A 28000-nucleotide genomic window follows, 5' to 3' on the forward strand; every position below is an offset into this window, starting at 1 on the left:
TTTAAATGACATCTTTGAAAAAATTAGGGAATTTAAATATGGTTTCTCAATTATCTGATATTGAATTTTCTCTCTAGATATGACAGCAGCGTTGTGGTTACGTAGAACATTATTCTTAGAAGAAGCATGCTGAAATATTAAAAGTGTCATGACTTTCAAATTGTTCAGCAGTTTTTAATATATAATATAGATACATACATATAGATATGCATACAGATAATGAAAATGTGGCAAAATATTAATGGTAGGTGAAGTTAAGTAACTGTAATATAGATGTTTGACGTTAGCTAGAAAATATTTAAATATTGAGCGCTACTGGGAAATATAACTAGTCCCACAGTACATGGGAAAAGCAAGCAAACAAAGTGAAAGGTAAACTTGTCTTGGGAGGGTCTTTCAGGACACGTCCCAGCTTCCAGCCCAGCTGCTTGTCCTCAGAACTTTGCTTCCCTCCATGGACCTCCCCAGTGTTACCCCGCCTACCTTCTGCGGAAGCCCCGTCCGCCAGCGCTCTCATCTCTCTCCTCAGGCTTTGCTGTGCCAGCCTGGAAAGACACCTGGCCCAGGCTCATGAGCGGGGGCACAAGCGCCCCTGGGAGCAACGCTCACGCCATGAAGAGGGCGCCCCCGGACAGATGCCTGCACGTCCCAGGTGCGTTCTGCCTGGGTCCTCAAAGGGTGCCCAGATGGATTGATCGCCACTAGCCCACAGCAATTGCTGCTCAAAATATACTTTTCTTGCATGGACAGACTTGGAGGACATTATTTTAAGTGAAATAAACAAGGCACAGAAAGACAAATATTTCATTTTCACACTGATATATGGGACCTAAAAAAAAAATTGATCTCAAGGAAGTAGTGAATGGAATGGTGGCTCCTAGAGATTGGTCAGGGTGGTGGGAGGGGGTAATGAAGAGGTGTTGGGGAAGGGGTAATTCTGTTTAACAGAAGGAAGAAGTTCTGAGGTTCACTGGTACAATGGGGCAACTATAGTTGACAATAGTTTACTGTATTTCAGAATAGCTAGAAGTTTTCAAATGCTCCCAACATAGAGTAATGATGAATGTTTCAGGTGAATCATGTCCCAGTTAGCCTGATTTGATCATTGTATGTTGTGTGCTTGTATCAAGATGTAACACGTACTCCATGTATATGTACAATTATTATATATCAATAAAAAAAAGAAAAATATAAGAAAAAAAAGGCCTTTCTTGGCTTTCCTCCTTTCCCTCACATCTGCTTCCTGAGAGTCTCTTTCCAACCAAACTAGATGCACCTGACAGACTGCCTTTTGGGGAGCCCAGACTAAGTCACCTACTTCTGGAATTGGTGTCATCCTAGGATCTATTTCCTCACCCACCAGTCTATTCTATAACCACCACAAGAGTTTGCTTCCCAAAGTCCAATTTAATGAAATTTTAACAATAGCAAGTTTCTGGGGAGGAGTCTTCAGCAAAATATTGCTAAAGCACATGAGCTTTGGCACTTAAGGCTGTCAACCTAAAATAATCAAAATGGTCAGAATCCAATTTAAAGGGAGTTTATTCAAATACAGTGTGAGGATGGACCACCCAGAACACCAACTCCAAAGGAATGGAGTCAGCATTCCGAAGTAGGGAAGTTAGGGTATCATATATATGGGCAGACAGAGAGTAGTTTTAGCAGGATTGCAACATTATTCATACAAGGTTTGTGCATAGTTACAGCAATTTGATTGGTTAAGGCAGTGTTTCTTTGGGGAAAGGGTGTAAGGCTGGTGGCAGGTACCTCTCCCTTCCCTAATGAAAAAAGAAGAAGCCCCTCCTATCCCTGAATACCCACCCTAAAGCTGAAACAAAGAAATTCCTCACTCCTTGCACCGACATCTGGCCAAAGAAACTCCCATCCCCCAGCCCTAAGAACCTATATAAACCCACTCAGACTGCTGGGCGGGGCGGCCTCTCCGGTACCACTCTGTGGGTCCCCTGAGGCTTGCCCAGGTCCCTCTCTCTCAGGGACTCATTATCCCCACCCGGGACTGCTCCAATAAATCCTCTTTACTATCCCTTTCAACTCTGCTCGTCTTTCTTTCTCTGGCGCCAGCTACTTCAAAGAAACCTTACAAAGGGTACATTTAACTTTTTTTTTACAGAGGGTGTAGTAGTCATGGGTTTTTCTGTCACCTGGTCTAAGCAAAGCAGGACAACAAAGGGGGAATTAACCTACAACATGGGTCACGAATTAAGGCAGCAGGAGTTTAGTCCCTGATGTCCTTTAATTCTCTCTAGTCGTTGTACAGGAGAAACATAAGAAAGGGAGTTAATCTATAGTCTGAGAACAGAAGTTGTATCCGTATGTGACTCAGATCACAGTCGCATCCCTCACAAGATTCAAAGTGTTTTGGGGAGTTCCAGCAGCTTTTAGATTTTATTTATTTTCACAAGCCAAAAGCTCTTTAAGATTTTCCCATCAGAGTACAAGACTTTCATTATTCTCAGTCATCCAACAGAAAGTAATTTGCAGGCCGGGCGCGGTGGCTCACGCCTGTGATCCCAGCACTCTGGGAGGCCAAGGTGGGAGGATTGCTTGAGGTCAGGAGTTCGAGACCAGCCTGAGCAAGAGCGAGACTCCGTCTCTACTAAAATTAGAAAGAAATTAGCCAAACAACTAAAAACAGAAAAAATTAGCCGAGCATGGTGGCGCATGCCTGTAGTCCCAGCTACCCAGGAGGCTGAGGCAGGAGGATCACTTGAGCCCAGGAGTTTGATGTTGCTGTGAGCTAGGCTGACACCACAGTACTCTAGTCCAGGCAAGAAAGTGAGACTCTGTCTCAAAAAAAAAAAAAAAAAAGTAATTTGCTTAAATATGCACACATATCCCCTACACACATGTACACACTCTCCCAAGGACGAATATTAATTTTTAGAGACTTTATCATAGGAACTCATATTGGAGAAGATAAGTCATCTCTTAAATACAAAATAATCTGCATAGACCAGTGCCCACAATCCTGCAAACTGCCATGGTCCCTGTGGTCATCTGAGGCTCTCAGACCACACTCAGAAGCTGGCGGTCTGAGCAAACACAGCCCATTACTACACATTTTTAACCACCAGAACAGGCTCTGCCTATATCATTCCAGGTTGAGAAACCACTCCAGGTGCTTGAATGGACCAAGGATTTAATGTGGGAGCTAGGGAACAGCTGTTGAAAGAGCTGGAGATGCAGGTTCAAGGCCTTCTGAAATGATGCTAAGAAAATCAGAACTCACCAGCAGGGAAGAGCCTCCTCCGGCCCTCGGCTGGGGCTGCGCCGGGATGGGGCAGCCCCGCCACCGCCCGCCGGCACCCGGAGCTGTGCGGGGACCGGCCCGGGCGCACTATCGCAGGGAGCCTTGAGATCCCAGGACTGGAAACAACCCGTGTGCCCTACGCAGAGAGTGGGTCAATAAATTGTGGTTTATGCGTAGAACCCTACTTACAAACAAACAAAATACTAGCAAACATGACTAGGAAGCAGCTCAGAGGCAGGCGGGGTGAAACCAGTCGGGCTCAGAACCGGCCGTCCCACTTCCCCGCCATGCACGGACGGGCCAGCGCACAGCGCGCGCACGGAGGCTGGAAGAGTGGTCCCAGCGGTCCCCTCGAGGAGTCTGCAGGGCGGGTGTGGAGCCAGAGGGGACACCTGGAGCCGGGCACTGGCCCTGGGCACCCTGTGAGCCCTCGTCTCCGGGAACGTCCGCACAGCCCGAGTCAGCGACGCCGACCCTTGCGCCCGGGCAGCAGTGTCCCGCGGAAGCACCCAGGTCTGAGGCCTGCGCTTCAGTCGCAGCCGCACGTGGAGCAGGCACAAGCCTAGCTTCCCATGGGGACGCCGCCCGAGACTCCAGAGGACTTGGCCAGGGGAGACGCGTCCCCCCGCGTTTGCAGCTGCAGAGCCCGCGCTGCCTTCTCCGCCTTCCTGCCGCGACCGGCCGCGTGTGACTTCGTGCTGCAGGCCGGTCCTTCCGCAAGCGTCTCGCTAGGGATGGGCCCCCCAAAACAAAGGGGCATGAGCGAGCCTGCTCGGGTGCTGGTATAAGGTGAAATACAAATCTAAAAAAAAGAAAACTTGAATTTTTCCTGATGCAAGAAGCAAAAGAGACACCCCCATCCTTAGAAGATTTATTTTAGAACATCTGTCATTGTAAACTCTCTCTTTGGGTTGTATGCAAATCTTTTTAATAACTAAATAAGCTTCCTTTGAGTTTTACAGCTCAGGGATGCTTTGCTCAAGGACCGGGAGCCATCTCTTTAAAATGTAAACATCAAAGAAGATGACACCCTGTCCCCCAAATTCCATGGGAGGGGAGGTGCCCACCTGCAGGAGGCACCTGGCTCCAAGGTTGGGTTGTGTTTGTTTTTGTTTGTTTTCGGAGAAAAGCAATTAGGAAACACAAGTGGCTACCCCGATTACCAGGTGAATGTCGGACCAACCGTGTGTGACAAATGGTGTTGTCAGATCCTCTTACTTAGGGAGTCGTCGTCACTTCACACAGAACAAGCGTGTGACGGGTTGGATGTGCCCGGACGTATGAAGGCCGAGGCTTCCGTCTATCTTTCAGTCTCTTCAGTGGATTCGCTGTGATGTGCATAGCATTATGGTTTAGTGTTTATCCAACAATAAAACTGTTTTCTTTCTCTTCTAACCTTGTCAAGGGGTTTTCTGGGTTAGCAGGAGAGTTTGTTTTTAATTATATTTTCCCAATGCTGGAAATGCTCTGCATCCTGATCTGGGTGGTGGTTGCATGAGTATAAACATGGGTAAAAATTCTTCAAGCTTTGTGTATATTACTCTAGGTAAATTACACTTGAATTGAAAAAGAAAGAAAAAGAAAAGGAGATGCCAATTTAGTCACTGCCTTTTGCCTTCCCACGAGCTGAGAAACGGACATGGACACGGGCTGAGTGTGCACAGAGGCCTGCGTCTGCAGCCCCCGCGGCCGGGACACCTGCGGGCAGCGCGGCCTCGCTGCCCCCCGCCGTCCAGACCTCCGGTGACTACCTCCTGCTGTCAGAGCCCGATCCACATCCAGCACGAGGTCTGAACATGGGATTCTAGTTTTGCAATTATTATATTTCAGGTAGCAGATGACATGACAAAGGTTGAGAAAACGAATCCAAGTATCTTCTGCAATGACCAGTGTACCTCTGGCCAAATCCTATTGTCAGGCAGAGTGTTGAGTCGGGTGAGCACTTTCAGCAAAATATTGGAGTACGGACTGATAATGGGGCATCACCCACTTTATTACAGAGGAAGAATAGTCTTAGCATGAAATAAGAATTGCCAATGACCAAAAAATATGAGCAAAAACAAAAGTTTCACCTTCCCAGGTTAAGAATATGGATGAAGGTGGGTAGAATGGGGGTTTATTATCCTCAATTACAAGGTAACTTCCAGGGATCAAGGAATATAAAGATAACTTGTTCCTCCAGTTACAAAACTATAGCTAGGTTCCAACCAGACAAAAATATATAACCTTATTAAAATACAGAAGTTACCAAGGATTGGAGCTATAGAGACCAAGCCCCTTACCCCCTGAAGGTTTGTTGACAAATTAATGACATGGGGCAGACTGATTAATAGGAGAAAAGGCATACACATTTATTTAACCTGTCTACACAAGAGCCTTCAGAATGAAGACCCAAACATACAGGGAAAATCGTCCATTTTTATGTTTAGGTTCAACAAACTGTGGACAGCCATGCAGAAATGTGATTGCACAAAAAGGGTGTGAACTGATGCTGACAGACCGAGTGGGGAATCCAGCAAGGCCTGTCTGTCCAGAGTCTTCCTGGCCTCTCTGAGCAGCATCCTTCCTCCTGGGTGTGGGCAGGACCCTCTCTGGAATAGGGGTCTTATGACTGACAGTCAAACAGGGTAGGTCAGATAATTTTTTACAGCCAGTTTTTACACAGAATAATTTTAGGCTTTATGGCTGGCTTTCAGAAAAGCAGATTCTGGCTTTTCCGACCTGCCTTGGGGAAGAGGGATTCTAGTTTCTGTGGCTAGCCTCAGGGAAGAATGGAACCAAGAGGCAGGAGGACAAAGGAAGGTCAGAGGAAAACTTTGCTTCTGAGGCCTTCATTTTACCCTATTGTTTTCTGACCCCAACAGAGCCAACCTTCCAGGTGTCCTTGGATGCTTCAGGGGGCAGGACAATTGCCCGCATGCTTGGCTTGGACTCATCTCTTGAACGTTCTTCTATCAGCAAAAATTGGGGCGGTGCACCTTGGGATGACAGAGCACTGAGTCCCGTTTGTGCCGGAATTAGTGACTAAGGTGTACAGCTGGGGACAGAGAGATGCTTACTACCTCCTCTACCTCCAGAGTAAGATATCCCCCCATCCCCCAGACTGAAAAGAGACTCTCTCAACTGCATCCCTCCACCTGCCTCTCCAGAAGGCGTAAGGGACGGGGCCGAGTCATCTTGTGATGGGGCCCAGCACTGGTGGCTAGGGGCTTCTTTCCTCTTCTGTGGGCAGGAAGAAGCCCTGTCCCAAAGCGAAGAGAGGAGGGAGGTGCTGGAAGAATCATTTCTGGAGAGTGTAGGTACCCGAAAGAAAATGGCCCCTCTTTACCTGGCTGATGCTTTCTGCAGGTGGGAAGTTCCCCAGAGGAGCCCAGGCCCGCAGGAGGAGAAGGGCCCACTGTGGGGTGTACCGGAGAGCCGGAGGGGGTTACTTCTTCACCCGTCCAGATCTGTGAAGCTCCAGGGGCTGTGAAGAGGAGTTAAGCTGCCCCAGTGAGGAGCACGGATGCTGGAGGAGGGCAGGAGCCCTCGGCCCCCAGGCACAGGGCCAGAGAGGGCGAGCCCCACCCCCAGCAGGTATCCTGGACGGGGGTTGCTGGGCAGCTGGTGGGAGATGCTCTGTGATAAAGGGAGAAGCTGGACGTTGTCCGCACCCGCAGAAAGCACAGCTACCATCTGCATGGAGAACAGCCTCATGGAGGAGGATAGGCCCAGAAGAGGCGAGGAAGGGAACGAAGAAGCAGATGGTGGCCGTATTCCCACTCCAGGTGAGGAAGGCTTGCATCCAATATGAGTGGGCCAGATTTCCTTTAGTTTTTTGGGGTTTTTAAAAATAAATTTTTGTTAAAGGGAAATACACATACAGAAAGTGCATAAGTTATAATATTACAGTTCAAAGAATCATCACAAGTGAGCACTCCCCTAGATTTGAAAAGACTGAACATCACAGAACCCCAGGGACCCCTTGTGTCCCCCCAGGCCACAAGCCCCTCTCCAAGGGAACCACTGTCCTGGCTTCTAACGACATAGTGAGTTTTGACTATTCTGGAACTTTGTGTGACTGGAATTGTACAGTGTGTACCCCTTTGTCACTGGCTTCTTTCAATCACCATTATTTTTTTAAGGTCCATCCATGTTATGTGTAGAGTAGTTTATTTATTTTTATTTGTTTTTTATACACCATTGCATGGAGTATTAGTTTCCAATGGCTGCTATAACAGTTTACAATCTTAGTGGCTTAAAACAACAGAGATTTATTCTCTCACAGTTCTGGAGGCCAAAAATGCAAAATCAGTATCACTATGCCTTAGCCAATGTGTCGCAGGGCCGCGCTTCTGCTGAGGCTGAGGGAGAACCCTGACCTCTGCTGGCTCCCAGCAGCTGCCGGCATTCCTGGTCTTGTGGACACGTCACTCAGTCTCTGCTTCCTTGGCCATGTTGCCTCCTCCTCTTCTATGTGTACTAAATATCCTCCTGTCTCCCCCATAAGGACACATGTGATGACACCCAGAGTCACCCACATAATCCAGGATAATGTCCCCATCTCAGGAGCTTTAGCTTAATCATAGCTGTAAAGTCAATTTTTCCAAGTCAGGTAACATCGACAGGTTCCAGAGATTAGGACTTGGTATCTTAGGGGGGCCATTTTTCAGCAACATCATATATGCTTATCTGTAATTTATATATCTATTCGAAAATTAATGGATATTTTGCTTGTTTTCAGTTTGGGGCTTTACAAACAATCCTGCTACAAATATTCCTGTAGGTGTCTTTTGGCACATACATGCATTTTTGTTGTGTATATACCTAGTCATAGAACTGGGGATCAGAGGGTATGTGTAAATTTAACTTTAGTAGCTACTGCCAAATGGTTTACGAAAGAAATTATACCAGTGCATTTGTTCCTTCTCCACTCCCACTGCTTCACTTGACCAGCCTAAAAAAAAGAAAAGAAAAGAAAAGATAAAATAAATTATACCAGCTTACACTTCTACCCATAGTGTATGAGAGTTTCCTATTACTCCACATTCTTGCCAACTCTTGGTATTAAAATTCTTTTTAAATTTACCTTTCTGCTGAGTGTGCAGTAGGATCCCACTGTGGGATTTTGACTCGTGCTTCTCTGAGGGTGTATAATGCTGAACAATTTTCATGTTTTTTGGGCACTTCAATATCCTTTTTTGTGAAATATCACTTCAGGACTCTCCTATTCTTTCTATTGTCTTATGTTTCCTTCTTTGCAGTAGGAGTTCTTTATATAGACTAGGAAAGCCCTCTTTCAGGTTAATGTACTGCAAATACCTTCTCCCAGCCTAGGGCTTCCCTTTACACACTTATGCGATGTCTTTTGGTGATAGTCTACATACAAATTATATTTTTATATACCAGCAACAAACAGAAAACAATATCATCAAAAATTCAAATGCCTGAGAATAAATCTAATGAAAGATATGCAAGACCTCTGTACAGAAAGCCATAAAGCAAATTTTCTTTCCTTTGAAAGAAAATTTAAAAGATCTAAACAAACATATGATTTGAAGACTTAGTATTATAAAAATGTCAGTTCTTCCCAAAATAATCTACAGAATCAAAATAATCCCAATCAGAATCCCAGAAGGTTGTTTTGGTGTTTCTTTCTTTTTTCTTTTCTGAAACTGACAAGGAGATTTAGGAATGTACATGGACTTGCAAATGACCTAGAATAGGCAAATCTTGGAGAAAAACCAAGCGGTAGGAATTTTCTAACTTCAAGACTAACTACATAGCGACAGTTATAACAATACTGGGGAAAGTCCGGACAAAAGGACCAAAGGAAAGACCCAGCATCGCGCAGAAGCGGAATCCCGTGCGCACGTGCACTGGACTCAGCGCGGAGCCGCCGGTGCAGGCAACAGCACTGGATCAATAGAATATTCAATTGGGAAAAAACGAAAACGAGCCCCTGTTCATGCCATGCACACGAATAATTCCAGGTGGATTGTAGATATAAGTTTGAAAGGTAAAATAATAAAGCTTTCAGATGATATCATATGGAAATACCTGCCTAGCCTTGAGAGAGGCAGCGACATCTCAGACAGACCCCAAAGAGCACCAACCGCAACAGGACTCTGCTAACACTTGCATCGCCCTGATGTCTGAGAGTGATCACGAAGTTATGGACACCAGTACATGAGTGGATTAATAAAATGTGGTATATGTGTACCATGGAGTACCACTCAGCTATAAGAAACAGTGGTGATCTAGCACCTCTTGCATTTTCCTGGATAGAGCTGGAACCCATTCTGCTAAGTGAAGTATCCCAAGAATGGAAAAACAAGCACCACATGTACTCACCAGCAAATTGGTTTCCCTGATCATCACCTAAGTGCACATTTAGGAATTACATTAATTGGGTGTCCGGCAGATGTGGGGAGGGAGGGGATGGGTGTATACATACATAATGAGTGCGATGCACACCGTCTAGGGGATGGACACACTTGAAGCTCTGACTCAGTGAGGGGGGCAAGGGCAATGTATGTAACCTAAACTTTTGTACCCCTGTAATATGCTAAAATAAAAAAATTTAAAAAAATCTCATAGCAATTCAGGGGCAAAAATGGGGGAAAAAAGTAAACATTTACATACATTTTTAAAAAAGCAATTTATGTAACCAAAACGTTTATAGCCTGATAATATTCTGAAATAAAAAAATATGTTATAGATTTTACTCAACAGATTTTTCACTTCCTTTGTCAAATTGAGTCATAAGAATTATAAACTTTTTGATACTTTTGTAAATGAGATTAATTTTTAACGTTTTCTCAGATAGTTGATTGTTGCTGTATAGAAATGCAAATGATTTTTGCATGTTGATTTTCTGATCTGCAACTTTGCTGGATGGGTTTATCAGTTCTTTTTTTTTTTTTTTTTGAGACAGAGTCTTGCTTTGTTGCCTGGGCTAGAGTGAGTGCCGTGGCATCAGCCTAGCTCACAGCAACCTCAAACTCCTGGGCTCAAGCAATCCTCCTGCCTCAGCCTCCCGAGTAGCTGGGACTACAGGCATGTGCCACCATGCCCGGCTAATTTTTTCTATACAGATTCTTAGCTGTCCAAATCATTTCTTTCTATTTTTGGTTGGGACGGGGTCTCACTCTTGCTCAGGCTGCTCTCGAACTCCTGACCTCAAGTGATCCACCCGCCTTGGCCTCCCAGAGTGCTAGGATTACAGATGGATGGGTTTATTAGTTCTAACTTTTCTTTTTGCTATAGTCTTTGGGGTTTTTTGTACATAAGATCACCTCATGTGCAAGCAGAGACAATATTACTTCTCCATTTCTGATTTGAATGTCTTTTTTTTTTTTTTTTCTTGCCTGATTTCTCTGGCTGAGTCTTCCAGTACTGTGCTGATTAAAAGTGATCAGATAGGGCTTCCTTCTCTTGTTCCTAATACTAGAGAAAAAACTTTGAGTGTTTCACTGTTGGGTATAATGGTGTCCCAGGTCTCATTATATACGGCCTTTATTATGTTGAGATGCACACTTTTGATTGTGTATTGCTTTGAGTTTCTATCATATGTGTTTTGATTTTGCAAATACTTTTAATAAAACTTTTGAAATGATTAAAAAAAGTTATGGACAACTTAGGTTGCTAATAATATATTAATATCAATAACTACTTAATGAGCATTTACTATATATTAAGCACCCTACTAAGTTTCAAATGCCTTATCTCATTTAACCCTCACTGTTATTATTATTTTACAGATGAGAAGACTAAGGCACAGAGAGCTTAAGCAACTTGCCCACGGTTATCTGCACTGCCAGTAAGTAGCAGAGCTGCTACTCAGATCCAGCAGTCTGGCTTCAGAGCCAACTCTCTTAATTACTGTCCCTGAGCCCTATATGAGTCATTGGGTTTTATGTAACGTGAGCATTTAACTGACATGCTGATGCCAGACCTGAAGAGCACATGTAGGATGCCCTTGTGCAGACATAGCAGGGACTCAAGATGCAAGATGCAAAAGGTAACAAGACTGCAAGTGCCCTGGCTGAAGTTCCTAAGCATAAATATCTCAGAAACCAGAGCAGTCATACTAGTAGGCTCAATCTTCATGTCTTCCCAATCGTGTTCCCACAGTTTGTCCAAAGGTGTAGGTTTAGGTTGTCATGGTTTTGGGAAAAGGTTTTATAAATTTAATTTATGGGAAAAATATTTTTCAGATTTAAATAACCCCTTGTCAAAATGCACAACTTTCGGCAGCCTTGACTCTTTGCAGTGCCGCTTTGATTATACCAGAAGGTTCTACATCAGTAGTAGCCAATGAAATGTCTGAGAATCTGTGAAACCAGAAAAGCCACAGGTACCCCATTGGTTGTGGTAACAATAAACTTCACATTAGTGAGATCCATGATAGCCAACTTATAATTTCTTTTGTGTGTTACTTTACGAATCTGGTTAGGTTGCATCAAGCTGTCGCGCTCTTTGTTTTTGTTAATAAGGCAGTAGGAGGAGGGTGAATCTCACATTTGACAAGACCCACTACAAATGAAATCAATCCTGTTAATCCTCAGTTCTTCTTAAGAACTGATTCTGGGTATATAAAGTTTACTAGCTGGGCGTGGTGGCTCACGCCTGTAATCTCAGCACTTTGGGAGGCTGAGGCGGGAGGATTGCTTGAGGCCAGGAGTTCGAGACCAGCCTGAGCAACATAGGGAAACTCTGTCTCTACAAAAAATAGAAAAATTAGCTGGGCGTGGTGGCACGAGCCTGTAGTCCCAGCTACTCCAGAGGCTGAGGCAGGAGGATCACTTGAGCCCAGGAGTTTGAGGCTGCCGTGAGCTGCAATGATGCCACTGCACTTTAGCCTAGGTAACAGAGCAAGACTCTGTTTCAAAGAGAAATAAATGAATAAAGTTTACTAAAAATAATAATAAAAGACCATAAAGAGAAACTTTCTGCCCAAGCAGATAGAACGTCCCTGATGTTCATGTTGCTAGGACAATAGTACGAGACCAGACGAAATTACCATGATATGACTCACCCCACTCTTGCCAGTTCTTTCCCTGACAGATGGAGAGGCGAGAGATCTAAAACTGCGTATATGAGGTATTAACATTCTAAAAGTTTGGTCACTTGTAAGAATATAATATTAACACTTATTAGAAAAACAACCATCAAGGATTTTGTTTATGGGACCCAGCTGGCTCCACCCAGTGACTCACAAAGCTCAGGAGAGGCACTTCCCTCCCTTCATTCCTCCTCCCATACTTCTGGGAGCTTCTTTCCTTCCTCCCCTTTCCATCATTCCTTCCTCCCTTCTTTTTTTCTTTCCTTCTCTTCCTGTCTTTCTTTCTCTTTATTCTTTCATTCTCTTTCTTTTTCTTTCTTTACAACAGAAGGGATTTTATTTTTATAGCCCTACATATAACATTTCAGTCAACATATTATCCTAGGAAAGAATATAAAAACATCTAATTTTTTTTAAGTCTCATATCCAAGGTTTTCTCAAGCAAAGTAAGAATCCCTAAGATATCCAGGTCAGCAAGGAAGCTGTAATCGCATCATTGACTGTGCAGATGCCTTCTCTTCTCACCCACGCTCTCCCCAGCAGGAGGGTCTTCCTAAATGAAAATCAGCAGTGAAGAATGGTCTCCTCTTCTCAAGCCAAGGTTTTGCTGTTGTCAAGCCATCATCTCCATGTGGCTAGGCTTGCACCACGTGTGCGGATTGGGTGGAGCTAAGTACCGAGAACAACAGAGAAGAAAGGGGCTGGTATGATCAGACAGGTGAAACGGATTGAGAGAGGAAAAAGCACCTAAGCATAAAACAGAAATAAATAAAAGAAGAAATGAGCCAGCGAGTTTGGTATGTATGTGGCACCAGCCTTACGTGGACTACTTGTCCATGATGAACAATTAGGGCACAACTAATAAGTTCAGCATTAACAAGAAATTATTTAGGTCTGAGGCTTCAACTCAGTTTCATTGGGATCCTCCAAGCACTTCATATCCCCCTTTCCCTGACAGGGTCTCGGGGTGCTGGACGTGACTGCAGCGCAGCACACCCTGTGTCCCCAGCGCCACCTCGTGCAGGATGCAGCCTGTGCAGGGCAGTGGTGCTGCCACCCAGTCATGGCAGCCACCTGGCAGCCACGAGATCTTCTTGTTGTTCGTTATTTATAGAAACAAATAGAAACACTTAACTCCTTGATAACAGTGGACTGTTAAAATAAATTCTCGTAGATCATACAATGGTATATGCAGCCAATAAAATTGTGTTACAGAAGAATATTTTGCTAGTTAACAATGATAAACTCTGAACAAAATAGTCAAAAGACAAAAATGTGTCACGTAAAGGAAAATAAAATTTCAGAACGCTCTAAATTTATTATGCCAAGGAAGGAGTTAAGCCCCGAAGACTGAGTCATGTCGCATGTTTGCAGTTCTGCTTCTTAGATTACAGATTAACTGTCGTCCTCACTGTCTTGTTCTGTAAATGTCTAGGAGACAGAGACCAGACGTTCCCCTCTGCCAAGGACTGATGTTTGTTATGGATTAACTGCCTCCTTTATCGTCCTGTACCTAAGGCAGACCAGATGGCACAAAGATCCCATGACAGTGACATCCTCAGTGCAGGATGTTAAGTATACCTTTCTGGAAAGAAGAGGACCACCTCAACTAATCGGGTCGTTGCAATGACGCATTCAGCCCTACACAGAAAGATACTGACCATCTGTTAAAGCTCCCTAAGCTTTGTCTACACAAGCAATCCCACACTTCTACAGCTGGGAACACCTCTGCACGTCTACACTCTGTAATCTGTGCTTCCCAGCCGGGCTCATTCTCAACCTGTGTGCTTGAATAAACTCTCTTTAAACAAGATTCTGACCTTTGTGATTATTTTAGGTTGACAGTAGGCACTGGAGCATGATCAGTGGAAGGCAGTAACTGCTGTGGAGTCAGTCCATGGAAGTCAGGAACCGCACAGGTGAGATCTGCAACTTGCAGCGTTTGGCCTGAAGGTCCCTCCCGACATCGCTCAAGGCAGCTGGAAGCCTCAGCCTTACTGGCTTGATGCGTCAGACGACAACATTTGGAGCTGGCAGAACAGATGGAAAATTATGAGGAATTCCTGGAAAGGAGAGGGCCACAGAGGGGATAAACTCCCAAATCTGATGGCAAACTATGTCACAAATTCTTGGCTGATTTGCTAAAGCACACAAACATGGGGAGACCCCAGTGGGCCCAGCACAAAAGGAATAGATGAAAACTAAAAGAATAGTCAGAGATTTCAGCTACTGCCCACTGCAGGGTGTGGGAAAACTAGAGCTGGACAGTAGTTGAGGCAGAAAAAAGAGATTTTATTCAGGAACTATTGCAATCGGGGGTACATGATTTCATTGAGAGTCCCTATATTTGCAGAGAAGTAAAAGCAATCATAATATGGGAAAAAATTAACAAACTGACTACATATGAAATTTGTACTCTGACTTCCCTCCCACCTTAGCTTTTACTCCTACCTGTGGGGCCAACATCTGTCTAGATCCACTGGCAGAAGTTATTGAAATATTTCCTATGGAATTCAAAATACAAGTGAAAGATGGTGGACTTAATTCTAAATGAAAGTGAAACTTGCTTATACCAAAATAGAATAGCATGAGGAACATATATGTGAGTTAAGCAAATATATATGTCAATAAAAAAAAGGCTTCCCTGCTTTTATTTTTGTTTGTTATGGTTCAATTTGTTTATTGTTCTTAGTTTTTTAATTATTATTTTAATTGACATATAATAGTTGTACATATTTATGGGGTACAGTGTGATGTTTTGATACATGTATATAATGTGTAATGATCAAATCTGGGTAATTAGCATGTTCATCACCTCAAACATTTACCAGTTCTTTGTGTTGGGAACATGCAAAATCCACTCTTCAAGCTATTTGAAAATGTATAATAAATTATTAATTATAGTCACCCTATGGTGCTATAGAACACTAGAACTTATTCCTCCTATCTATCTATAATTTTATATCCATTAACCACCCTCTCCCCTTCCCCCTCCACCATTCCCAGCTTCTAGTAACCACATTCTACTCTCCACCTTCACGAGATCAGCCTTTTTAGCTTCCACATATGAGCAAGAACATACAGTATTTGTCTAGAATACTTCTTCACCTAAAATCACATCCATGAAGCTCATCCACGTTGCCACGAATAACAGGAGCGTGTTCTTTTTCATGGCTGAGTAGTACTCCATCGTGTACATACACCACCTTTTCTTCATCCATTCACCTGCTCATGGACACTTAGGGTGTGTCCGTATCTTGGCTAATGTGAACAGTGTTGCAATGGACGTGGGGGTGCAGATATCTCTTTCATATACTCCTTTCGTTTCCTCTGAAATCAATAGCAGTGGCATGCTGTTTTGGTTACTATATCCAATAGTGGGATTGCTGGATCTTATGGCAGTAATATTTTCAATTTTTTGAGAAACCACTATACTGTTTTCTACCAAGGGTATACTCATTTGCATTCTCACCAACATTTATATAAGAATGCCCTTTTCTTTGCATCATTGCTAGCATTTTTTTGGTGTGTGTTTTTGATACTAGCCATTCTAACTGGGTGAGATGATATCTCATTGTGGTTTTGTTTTGCATTTCCCTGGTGATTAGTGATGTTGAGCATTTTTTTCATATACCTGTTGACCATTTGTATATCTTTTGAGAAATGTTCAGATCTTTTGCCATTTTTTAATTGGATTCTTTTATTTGAATACCTTGTATATTCTGGATATTAACCCCCTTGTTGGATAAATACTGTGCAAATATTTTCTCCTATTCTCCTGGTTGCCTCTTCACTTTGTTGATTGTTTCCTTTGCTGTCCAGAAGCTTCTTAGTTTGATATAATCCCATTTTTCTATTTTTTCTTTTGTTGCCTATCCTTTTGAGGTCTTTATAAAATCTTTGCCCAGAACAATGTCCTGAGGCATTTCTCAGGACATTTCTGAGGAATGTTTTCTTCCAGTAGTTTCACAGTTTTAGGTCTTACACTAAAGTCATTAATCCATTCTGAGTTGATTTTTGTATATGGTGAGAGATACAGGTCCAGTTACATTCTTTGGCATAATGGATATTCAATTTTCCCAGCACTATTTATGGAAGAGATTGTCCTTTCCCCAATGAATGTTCTTGCTGCTCTTGCTGAAAATCAGTTGTCTGTAAATACGTGGATTTATTTCTGGTTTCTCTATTCTTTCCCATTCATCTATGTATGTTTTCATACCGGTAGCATGCTGTTTTGGTTACTATAGCTTTTGTAGTATATTTTGAAGCCAGGTAGTGTGATGCCTCCAGCTTTGTTCTTTTTGGGCAGGATTGCTTTGACTGTTAGACATCTTTTTTGGTTTTAGCTTAGTGTATTTTTTAAGAGTAATATGGTGTTTTTATTTGGAATACAAATGGTTACATTTAGTGGAAAGCAGAAGTCCTCTTCATAAATGCTCATTACAAAGCAGTTATTTTTTATTACAGCTTATTATAGAGGTACAAAAGTTTAGGTTATGCATATAGCCCATGCCCCCCCACCCCCCAAGTCAGAGCTTAAAGCATGTTCATCCCCTAGACAGGGCGCATTGCACTCATTGTGTAGGTATACACCCATCCTCCCCCCCCGGCCCCCCCACCACATCTGCCCAACATCCAATTGGTGTTATTCCCAAATGTGCACTTAGGTGATGACCAGGGAAACCAATTTGATGGTGAGTACATGTGGTGCTTATTTTTCCATTCTTGGGATACTTCACTTAGTAGAATGGGTTCCAACTCTATCCAGGAGAACATAAGAGATTCTATATCACCGTTATTTCTATAGCTGAGTAATACTCCATGGTATACATATACCACATTTTACTAATCCACTCATGTATTGATGGGCACTTGAGTTGTTTCCACATCTTTGCCATTGTGAATTGTGCTGCTATAAACATTCAGGTGCAGATGTCTTTGTTATAGAACGTCTTTTGTTCTTTTGGGTAGATGCCCAATAATGGGATTGCTGGATCAAATGGTGGGTCTACTTGTATCTGTTTAAGGTATCTCCATATGGCTTTCCACAGAGGTTTCACTAGTTTGCAGTCCCACCAGCAGTGTATGAGTGTTCCTGTCTCTCCACATCCATGCCAACATGTATTGTTTTGGAACTTTTTGATAAAGGCCATTCTCACTGGAGTTAAGTGATATCTCATTGTGGTTTTGATTTGCATTTCCCTGATGATTAAAGAGGTTGAGCATTTTTTCATATGTTTGTTGGCCATTCTTATATCTTCTTTTGAAAAATTTCTATTCATGGCCGGGCGCGGTGGCTCATGCCTGTAATCCTAGCCCTCTGGGAGGCCGAGGCGGGTGGATCGCTCGAGGTCATGAGTTCGAGACCAGCCTGAGCGAGACCCCGTCTCTACTAAAAATAGAAATAAAAATTATCTGGACAACTAAAAATATATATAGAAAAAATTAGCTGGGCATGGTGGTGCATGCCTGTAGTCCCAGCTACTCGGGAGGCTGAGGCAGGAGGATCGCTTAAGCCCAGGAGTTTGAGGTTGCTGTGAGCTAGGCTGACGCCACGGCACTCTAGCCGGGGCAACAAAGTGAGACTCTGTCTCAAAAAAAAAAAAAAAAAAAAGAAAAATTTCTATTCATGTCCTTTGCCCACTTTTTGATAGGGTTGTTTGATTTTTTTCTTGCTGATTTTCCTGAGTTCTAAATAGATTCTAGTTATCAGTCCTTTATCAGATGTGTAGCTGCGAAAATTTTTTCCCATTCTGTAGGTTATCTGTTTGCTCTCATGACTGTTTCTTTGGCTGTGCAGAAGCTTTTTAATTTAATCAGGTCCCATTTATTTATTTTTGTTGTTGCTGTGATTGCCTTTGGGGTCTTCTTCATAAATTATTTGCCTAGGCCAATGTCTGTAAGAGTCTTTCCCACATTTTCTTCTAGAATTCTAATAGTTTCACACCTAAGGTTTAAGTCTGTTATCCACCGTGATTTGATTTTACAAAGCAGTTCTTAAACAGGAGGGAAGGAAATTTTTCCTGGGCTGTCCGCCAGAATATAAAATCAAAGTCTGTAGTGACTTTGTACAAATACAAAAAAATTCGATGCAATCATGAGCTGATTATCTGAAGAACTTTCATCTAGGTGAAAAAAGAAAAAAAAATGTTTTTCTTATCTCCCATGCCTCAATTAAGAGAATAAGAAATATTCAGCCACGGTTGTTCATATCCATAAGGTGCTGTCAAGGAGAAAAATCAGCTAAGACTCACTTGGGGGAGCTGTCTTGGAAATCTGCTGTTTTGCAGGTTGATCTGTGTTCTCAGATAAACTGCCAGGAAGAAGCCCCCACACAGGAATTGAAGCCTGGGTGGAAAGAGTTGAAAGGGAAAGCCCGTGCAGGGGACGGTGTTGCAGCTCTGATCAGCTGTGTGTGTGGGAGGTTTGCCTGCGGCAGCAGTACGCGCTGTGGAGCGGGCCCACGCACTCCTCAGAGCCCAGCTGTCACGGCCACATGCCTTATACCCAGCCCCAAGCTCAACCCTGGCTCCTGAAATTTCTACAGATTCAACAACCCACCAGATGTCTACTCCTGATTTAGAATTGTCCAAAGAAATAATGCTCACTGATGGAAATGCAAATAGTGACATAAACAGAACCCTTTGCTTGAAAAAGAGAATCGATAAAATAGGGGGCACAAGAGAACATTTTGAACATCAAAGAATTAAGAGAGGGCTTTAGGAAAGTTTTTAAAGCCTTCATACACTTTGCACAATGTTCTTTTAAGATGTGCTGCACAAGTGAAGCGTGCGGTCGAGGATGTCTGATGCTCTCACACGATTATGCTGAAGAACACAATGAGCTGGTCTTCTAAGAATCAGAAGGTCATTGTACTTACTACCTACACTGTGTGAAACATAATACGAACATAATATATTTTCCACAAATCTTTAGTTTAACTTTTCATGATACAGTCTCTGTCAGCCATTGATGATGATGTTTCAGTCCCAATACGACTGAATTTATTTCCAGTGGCCGTGTGTGTCAGTTCTGCTTGTTGTACGAACCGTCTGAACATCCAGTGCTTGCAAGAGGCTGCTAGGTTATGGGTATCTTTCATTTTCTTCTTTACGCTTTTTTATCTTTTCTGAATTTTTTTCTGCAAACATGTAAACACTTATAACCAGGAAAAATAAATATAAATAAATAAGCAGGCAGGCAAGCGTTTTATTTTACTTGCCGAAGAGAATTAAATTCACCTGATTCAAATAGAAGCTGCCGCTGCCCACCTGCCACTTCCCCTCAGTGCAGACCTCCAGGTTGGGGATGTATCTTGCCAACCACTACTAAGTAAGCCCCTTCTGAGCTCCCAAGGCCGGGCACGGTGTTGGAAGAAGGGACACGGGTCCTGAGGGTTCAGATCCAGCTGAGCTTTCACTGTGACAGAGCAACCAGGGTGAGCACAGTCTTCCTTCTACCCTGCATTATTGCTGAAGTGGGGGAAGCATGGCTGCGTAGGACCTGGGCAAAGCATGGTTTGCAGGGCAGCTATTTACATAAACAATTTGAGTCACTCCAAATCAGTGTGATGGCACCACTCAGTGGCTTACTCTCTCTCCAGGCCACTGTTCTGTAAACCCCACACATTCCAGCCACAGAGGAGAATCCCAGAGGTACAGATCCTAGAGCTCCCAGGGCATCTGCAGTGTGCAGGTCAGGGAGCCAGAGCTAGAAGGAGGGTTGGAGAATTCTCCAAAGGAAAGAAATGGGAACAAGCCCGAGCATGTCCCATCAGGCCTTGGGGCACCAACCCACATGGTACTACCAGGTGTCTGGCATGGGAGAAGAACTAGAACATTTTTGAGGAAGGGCCTGGGGTGACATTATGCCATCTCCTTCTTTTTCTCTTTATCCTTCTCTCTTTCATTGCCCACTATGCTCAGACTAAGTCTCATGGGGGCAAGTCAGGGCACATCCAACGCCCACTCCTAAGCCTTCCTTTTGGCCAGTAACCAATAATAAATTTGTGTCCCAACATGGAGCGCCTGTGTTTTGAGTCTCTCCACCTCACCTGGGGCAAGTGAGAAGTCATTTCTCCCACCTGTGTTATGGGGAGTTGGGTTGTAGGACCCTGCGTGTCCAGGTATTGGCCACTAGTCCCTCAGTGTGTGTGTGTGTGTGTGTGTGTGTGTGTGTGTGTGTGAAACAGCTTTACTGTGATATAATTCACATACCATATAACTCACTCATTTAAAGTGTACAGTTCAATGGTTTGCAGCGTACTCAGTGTACAACTATCACCACTGTCGATTTTAGAACATTTTCATCACCACAAAAAGAAACCCCATACTCCTGGCCCTTGGTCCCCAAACCCCTCCCCTCAGCTCCAGATATTGACTAATTTTTCTCTTAACCTATGCTGGACATTTAAAATAAATAGAATCATGCAATGTGTGATCCTCTGTTACTGCTTTCGTTCACTTAATGTAACGCCGTCATGCTGTGCAATGGCATGTATGAACGCTTCACTCCCTTCTGTGTGGTAAAACAAACATAACATAAAATTCACCATTTAAATATTTTAAAGCACACAGTTCAGTGGCATTTAGTCCATGCACAGTGCTATGCAACCCTCAGCACTATCTAGTTCCAGAACATTTCCATCATTCCTGAAGGAAATCCCTGACCCATTAAGCCGCTACTCCCCATCTCTTCCTCCTCCCAGCCCTGGAAACCACGGAGCTGCTTTCTGTCTCTACGGATTTGTTTATTCTGAACATTTCATATAAATAGAATCAGACAATACTTGTCACTTTATAACTGGCTTCCTTCACTAGTATGTTTTCGAGGTTCATCCATGTGATAGGATGTGTCAATACCCCATCCCTTTCCACTGCTGGCTAATATTCCTTTGTATAGATACACAGTACCACGTTTTACTTTTCATTCTTCAGGGTGGGATGTGTGGGTGGTTACACTTTTGGCTACTGTGAATAACGCTGCTATGAACATTCACGTACGAGTCTTCGTGTTGGCAAATGCTTGCATTTCTCCAGGCATGGAGGCCTCTGTCTGTTATGTCCTTCTCCTAGTGGCCCATTGGGTCTTTTTAAGAACAGAACAATTCATGGCCTGTGCTAACCAGACAGCTTCTTAGTTGGGTAGCTTAAGAAATCCACTTTGTCCTTGAAATAACCAGGACAGATCCTCCAAACATGAACATGAGTAGAGAATCACCACCTGGGGAGGGTAACTGGCTCGTGTGCCTCCAAGTCCTCCCCAAGATCTGCACCCTCTTGGGTGCTCACTAACCTCCACTGCTGCCCCTCGCCGACTGCAGTCTGGGCACAGCCCTCTTCTGTTAATGCTCTGACCCCAGATGGGCTCAGTTTCTGGGACATGGGTGAGAGCAGTCTGGAATTGGTATAAGACTTTACTGAAAGCACAAAAGACAAATGGAGGTAGATCTAGATAACATGTCCACAGACGACACGGTTTAAATACACAATGTATCCCCTTAAACAGAGATCCTATGCAGCCACTTTCCAGCTCATCTGGAAAGTAGGCTGGCCCCCATGAGGCGGAGGCCGTGGTTTCCCAAACCCGCAAACATAACGGAACTTCTCCACATCTGGACAGAGGGTGGGTCTCAGAGGGGCAGGAGTCCCCACTCCTGTCTACACGGCCCACCTGGAACACTAGCAAGAAGAACATCCACTCACTTAATGCGAAATCCCACCCATTCCTAGAGGGCGGCCTTGCCTGTGGTCTCAACAGAACAACAATGTCAAAAACCTCACAGTAAGCCAGACATCCCATGATAGACGGACACAGGGAAGAGAAAGGGACTGTTTCTGCGTCATCATCTGCTCAGGAAGTCAGGCAGCCAGATGGCCAGCCAGCGCGTTCTGTGCAAACGGGAGCTGTCCCCAGCGGAGTCTGGCCTGAGTCAGAAGAAGCCTATTTCTCTGCCTGGAGAAGAGGTAAGGGGTAAGGGGTAAGAGGTAAGTTATCTTCCATAACTGCTAGATGGAAACAGAGGCACAACCTGAATGGAGAAGGTGTCTTTAGGACTCGCTATCAAAAAACACTGCATCTTTCTGGGCGAAGAGCTGACCTCTGCGGCTGCTCTCTGCGCCAGGTGAGGCAGATCCCACCGCCATAACCAAGACCACATGCACAGTAGCACAGTTACGTACCTGCCACTGGCTTGTGGCCTGCAAACCACCTTCCTCCCAAATGGTGACGGAGTTTTCACGGTGTGTGGTCAGGAATGAGTCTACTCCCCGGGTGGGCCACTGCTCTGCCCGCACCACACCGTGTCCCCACCCTGACAGGCATGGCGGCTGAGGCACCAGGCCCCCAGGAGTCCCCACAGCCTGGTGTTGTGCAGTAAGATGGGGAAACACAGTTAGCCGAGAAGCACTTCCTTTGTTCAGTGTGACGACTTTCTCTTCCTGCACCCTTCCACAAATTACAATGGGGACGAAGACCCTGTTTTGTATTCTTTTGTGGTCAGCCAGGCATGGCCACAAGAAGAGACACAGAAGAGGCACAGAAAAAGTTTATTGCACTCACAGGTCCTGGAGAAACAGTCATTGCATGTCACAAGGGGCCACACAAGGGGTGTCAAGAGCTCAACCAAGCAGATGGGGAGCAGAGAGTGCAGGGACCAACAGGCAGCACTTTTACTGGGGGGTCAGGGTGCAAGACACAAGAAAAAGGCTGAGGGCACTTTACTGGTGTGTTTCAATGTCACTAGTGCTAAAGAATTCAGTGACACCTGTTAAAGTACAGTATCTTAATCCATTTTCTGTTGCTTATACAGAATACCCCAAACTGGGTAATTTATAAACAAAAGGAATTTATTTCTTACAGTTATGGAGGCTGAAAAGTCCAAGGTTGAGGGGCCACAACTGGTGAGGGTCTTTTTGCTGGTGGCGGCTCTCTGCAGAGTCCCAAGTTGGCATAGGGTATCACATGGCTAGGGGCTGCGCATGCTAGCTCAGGTCTCAGGAAGACTTTTGACAAAGCCACCAGTCCCACTCCCATGATAACAACCCATCCATTCGCCCATCAGTCCATGGATGGATGAAGCCATTCATGGGGACAGAGCCCTCGTGACCTAATCACCTCCTAAAGGCCCCACCTCTCAATACTGCCACACTGGGGGTTAAGTTTCAACTTGAGTTGTGGAGGGGACAAATATTCAAACCACACACAACACACAGAAAAGCAGAGTCTATTCAGGACCATCATGATAGGTATAGGGACCACGGCAATGGGATTTTACAGTGGGGGAGAGAGATTAGGCTTAACTCCAAATACAGCAAGAGGGAATTTATAGCCAAGAAGCAAAGTGGGAGTCAGTGGAGGGAAAATCACTGAGAGGTAGCGTCTGGGTAAGGGGGATTCTGGCTAAACTGACTAACAGGATTCTTGCTGAAGACAGGCCAGGGTGACCAGATACCACCTGGGGACTTGTGGAACATGGGGCGGTCAATCAAATATCAGGGGTAATCAGGTATTGGGGGGATGTTCTTGCTAAAGTTAACTTAGCAGGGCTCTTTGCTAAAACTATGTTTTACAAGGAAGCGCACAAATGGGCCTAGGAGAAGATTCAGGTATCTGACTAGTTTGTCACTAGGTCACAGTCGAGGGGGGCGAGTGCACCTGGGCAGGGGCTCACAGCCTGTTTGTGGGGATGCTGAGGCAGTAGGAAAACAGAGTTTTGAAATATACAATACAGACCTCATATTGTTCTAACCCAGCCCCACATTGTTCCCTGAATCATGGTACCCCTACAAGCAACTGAGGCTTTGTTCTTGGGCCAGAGGGGTGTACCTGACCCTCAGAGAGCAAGAAGACAAACTGCTTGCAAGTAGGCTCATGTTGGGGTTGTCTGCAAGTCTCCAGACCTTCTCAGAGGTGGCTGAATCCCAGCAGTCAGCGCTCGCTGGGCCTCAGATTTTCCTTCTGTCTCTTACGCCTAAAGGCACTCAGGATGAACCTGTCCTGGGAGTGTGCTGCTCCAGTGCCGCCTTTCCCCAGGGAGGAGGGAGGGAGTGCAGCTGCACACACATGCCCAGGCAGGCCAGCGTGCAGACGACTGTGTGGGTCTCCCACACGAGGTGTGGCGAATGCATGTCAGAGACTGTTCCGAGCTCAGCTGCTCACTCCCCCGTAGGCGCTGACCTGACGTGTGAGTGCGGGGCCCGGAACCGGCCTGGCTGTGTGTGATGCATCTGCAGAGATGCCCTTTCTCCTCTGTAACCTTTCCTGTGGTCTGACTTCTGGGTTCATTCTTGCCTTCCTACCTGTTAGTTCAGAACAAGTTAAATCCTTCCACTGATTCCTACAGAGATCTAGAAATCAAGGTAGATACTTGGGGCAGCCACGCTAGATTTTGATCCCACGTAGAGAGAATGGAAGAGTACGAAATTGCTTCTTTTGACTCAGATTTTCAGGATAACCACATCCTGCTCTGGTAAGAGCAACTTAAGCAGCCCCACTCAGAAGTCCCATGAGAGCTGTGGCCCTGGGCTCACAGAGGACGGGCGCTGAGAGTTACCACAGGGACCAGAGCAGCAAAAGAGGCTCTCCAATTGCATCACTTCTTCCCGGGAATGCTAACAGAACCCAAACTCAGCTGAAGTCCAAAATGCTTTGGTTAGTACGTCAAAAACAAAACAACTCAGGCCTTCACAAGTACCCCTGCCTCCCCTGCCAGCGTGCACTCCCCACTTGCTCCCAGGAACACCCGTCTCCCCCAGGAGGAAGCCTGCTCCCTGCCAACCTGAGTGGAGCACGGATGCTCCCTCGCCCGAGTTCGTGTCCTTTGACTCTGTTTTCCTCTGAGCGAAAGGAGAGGCAGCTGCCAAGTGTCTTCACCACTCCTGGGAGTTTGCTTTGAATGGGGATATACTGCACCTTATCTTGCCCCCTCCCTTACATAGAAGAGTGAGGAAGGGTGCCCAGTCTGAGAACTTGGTTTGTCCTAAGGTAAATAAAAAGTTGTAATTTCAAGGCAAGGAACAAGTCTTTGCACTCCTCAAGAGTGGCCACCAGAGGAAGATGGCCCTGGGCTTGAAAGGGTTGCAGAACAGATCCCCACGCTGTCCGCATTAAAGCCTCCAGGAGACAAGAGGAGGAAGAAAGGGAAACTGCCACTTCTCTGTCAAATGTATAAGTGAAATCTCCACTGAGGGCAAGGAAACTGCAGAATGGACAGCATTTAGGAAAACATGCCAGTTCCTTAAAATGGGTTTAGATATTGTAGCTTTTCAAAATTTTGGTTTTCCTTAGGACAAACTTGTACACTTGCCAACAGCTGCCCACAGTTATCCACCCACAGACTGCACAAAGAATGGCACTACCTTCACCTTACGCCAAGGAAGGAGAGATCTGAGTTCACCAGGAGTAGCTGAACAAAGCCAGCATGGACATTTCTGCTGTCTGTACCAGCCTGTGCTGCTGCAGTCTCAATAACTTTGCAGGCTTTGGGGAACATCTGCTGTGGGTTATTTTGTCTAGTCAAGTCCCTAAAGTGGCAGAGGGATGGCTCCTAAGTCACGCTGGCATCAGTAGTTTGTAGACTAGGTTTCCTTCACAGCGTAGGTATGAAAATTTGGGAGCACTGAGGACATGTCCTTCACTGAGGGTGGGAGAAAGATGGACTCCCCATCAAGGTAAGGCACAGGAAAGTGGGTCCCCAGAGGGTGCTACTGTATAGTAACCTGTTCTACCAGTTCTGTTTCCCTGAACATTGAGGGTGGTTATGCTGAGTGCCGCTTTAAAACTACTTCCTCCTACACTGTAATTTCCCACAGTCACGCGCTCACTAGGGTGTGTTTCACATGTCCAGCCTTATGGGAGAGGGTAAGACTCTAGAACAGGGTGGCAGTGGGGAGCCAGATCCTCTCCACATCACGCCACTCTGAGGCCACAGAGGCAGGGGTGACTGAACTTTACTGCCACCTTTTACACTGTATTAATGTGCACCCCCTTGGTTCCAGGAAGTGTCCCCATCAGCTACACCCTAATCCTTGTCTTTCTCACCCACTACCTCAGAATCCCCACAAGGGCGGAAACTATCTTTTTCACCTGGCTTCCTCATCACCTAGTACCATCTGGTGCTCAATGTCTGTTAGATGGAAGCAAATTGAAATAAGACATTTTCCTCAAGGAGGAGAAATCATTACATCTATTTGGTTCTACATAAATAACAAGAATAAAGAGAACCAATAAGGACTGTGAAGTAAATATCACGATTATATAAATGCGAAGACCTATTTGCTTGTGGCCTTATGGTACGCATTATGCTCCTGGCCAATCACATTAATGTTTGAGAAATCTCTCTGGTCAATAAAATATCTGGATGATTACATGTGCTTTCATAGTGTCTGTTACCAGAGATGTACATTTATTCAAAACAAACGGACTGAAAATAAAACATTACCAAAAAATAAATAAATAAATAAACCACCACAACAAAAAAAAAAACCGGCCAGTGGCTCCTCCTCCCAGACACCCCTCCCGAGGGCGCTGGATAGGAGGGGCCGTCTCCCTCCCCCCGTGCCCGGGGACCATCCTTGCGGCGTTTTTTCTCAATACCAAACAAAGAGCTGCCGCTGTGCCCTCGGGCCGGCGCGGGCCGGCGGAGGCGCGGACGGGGATGGAGCAGAGCCTCGCGACGCGCTCGCCGCCGCGGCCCGCACAGGCCGAGTGACCGAGACGGCGGAACGCGCCTCGCCGCCTCCCGCGAAGTTTCCGCGCGCTGGGCCGCTGCGGGGAGCGGGCGCGGCGACACCGGGCCCAGGCCCGCCGTGCGCGCCGCCGCGGTCCCTGCCCGGCGGCCGAGCGAGGGGAAGGCGCGGGCGGCGGCCCCGAGCCGGCCCGGGCACCACGTGCAGCGCCCGGCCGCAGCCCGATGCGCGGGCCGCCCGCTGCCAGGCAGGCCCAGCCGAGCCGCCTCCGCCCGCGCCGAGGCCCCGCGCGCCCTCCCCACCCGCGGCCGCGGCCTTCGCAGGGGCCGCCCGCAGCGCCGGCCGGCGCGAGCCTGGGCTCCCGGCGCGTTGCCGGGGCCGCGGCGCCGCGGCAGGAGGTTTGTCCCCGCGCGCGCGCCGTCCCGCGGCCCCGCTGGAGAGCCGCGCGGGGGAGATGGGCGAGACCATGTCGAGGAGACTGAAGCTGCACCTGGGAGGGGAGGCCGAGATGGAGGAGCGGGCGTTCGCCAACCCCTTCCCAGACTACGAGGCCGCCGCCTCCGCGGGGCTCGCCGTCGGAGCGACCGAGGACACGGGCTGTGCTCGCCCCCCGCCCGCCACGGACGAGTGTGGCCTCCTCTTTCACAGCGACGGAAAGGTGAGGCGGCGGCGGCCGGGCCGGGCCGGGGCGCGCCGGCGATGGTAGCGTCCACCCGCCCGGCGGCCTGACGTCATCGGCGCGCGCGGCCCCTGCGACCGCGGTGGGGGGACCCGCGGGCCGCAGCCTGTCGCCGGCGCCGGGCGGCCCTTACCGGCGGGTGGGCCTGCAGGGCGTGGGCTTCCGTCGTGGGAGCTGCGTTCCCGCGGACAGGCGCCTCCGGTCCCTCCTGGTCCGCGACACACTCTGGCGAGCGCTTTACTTCCTGGCGCTCGCAAGTGACCGCCGCGCCGTTTCTGTGCCGGCGGGGGCTGCGTGCACGCCCAGCCCGAGCTGCC

At 46.2% G+C, this 28000-nt stretch overlaps 1 protein-coding gene and 1 long non-coding RNA gene across 2 annotated transcripts in view; one reads left to right on the forward strand and one right to left on the reverse strand.

The window, feature by feature from the left end:
- Window positions 1-7401: 7401 nt before the first annotated feature.
- Window positions 7402-27999, reverse strand: LOC123647445. Its single transcript, XR_006738233.1, has 3 exons — window positions 27817-27999; window positions 14138-14347; window positions 7402-8207 (listed from the first exon to the last, which is right to left on the reverse strand). It is a non-coding gene; the product is annotated as an uncharacterized LOC123647445 (long non-coding RNA).
- LANCL2 (LanC like 2) overlaps window positions 27390-28000 on the forward strand; it is a 57106-nt gene continuing 56495 nt past the window's right edge. The window contains exon 1 of the mRNA XM_045564910.1: window positions 27390-27662. Coding sequence (XP_045420866.1) covers window positions 27459-27662 — 204 coding nt within the window. The 5' untranslated portion in view covers window positions 27390-27458. The remainder of the gene's footprint in view (window positions 27663-28000) is intronic.

This window comes from Lemur catta, chromosome 11 (assembly GCF_020740605.2).
Source record: "Lemur catta isolate mLemCat1 chromosome 11, mLemCat1.pri, whole genome shotgun sequence".
NCBI lineage: Eukaryota > Metazoa > Chordata > Mammalia > Primates > Lemuridae > Lemur > Lemur catta.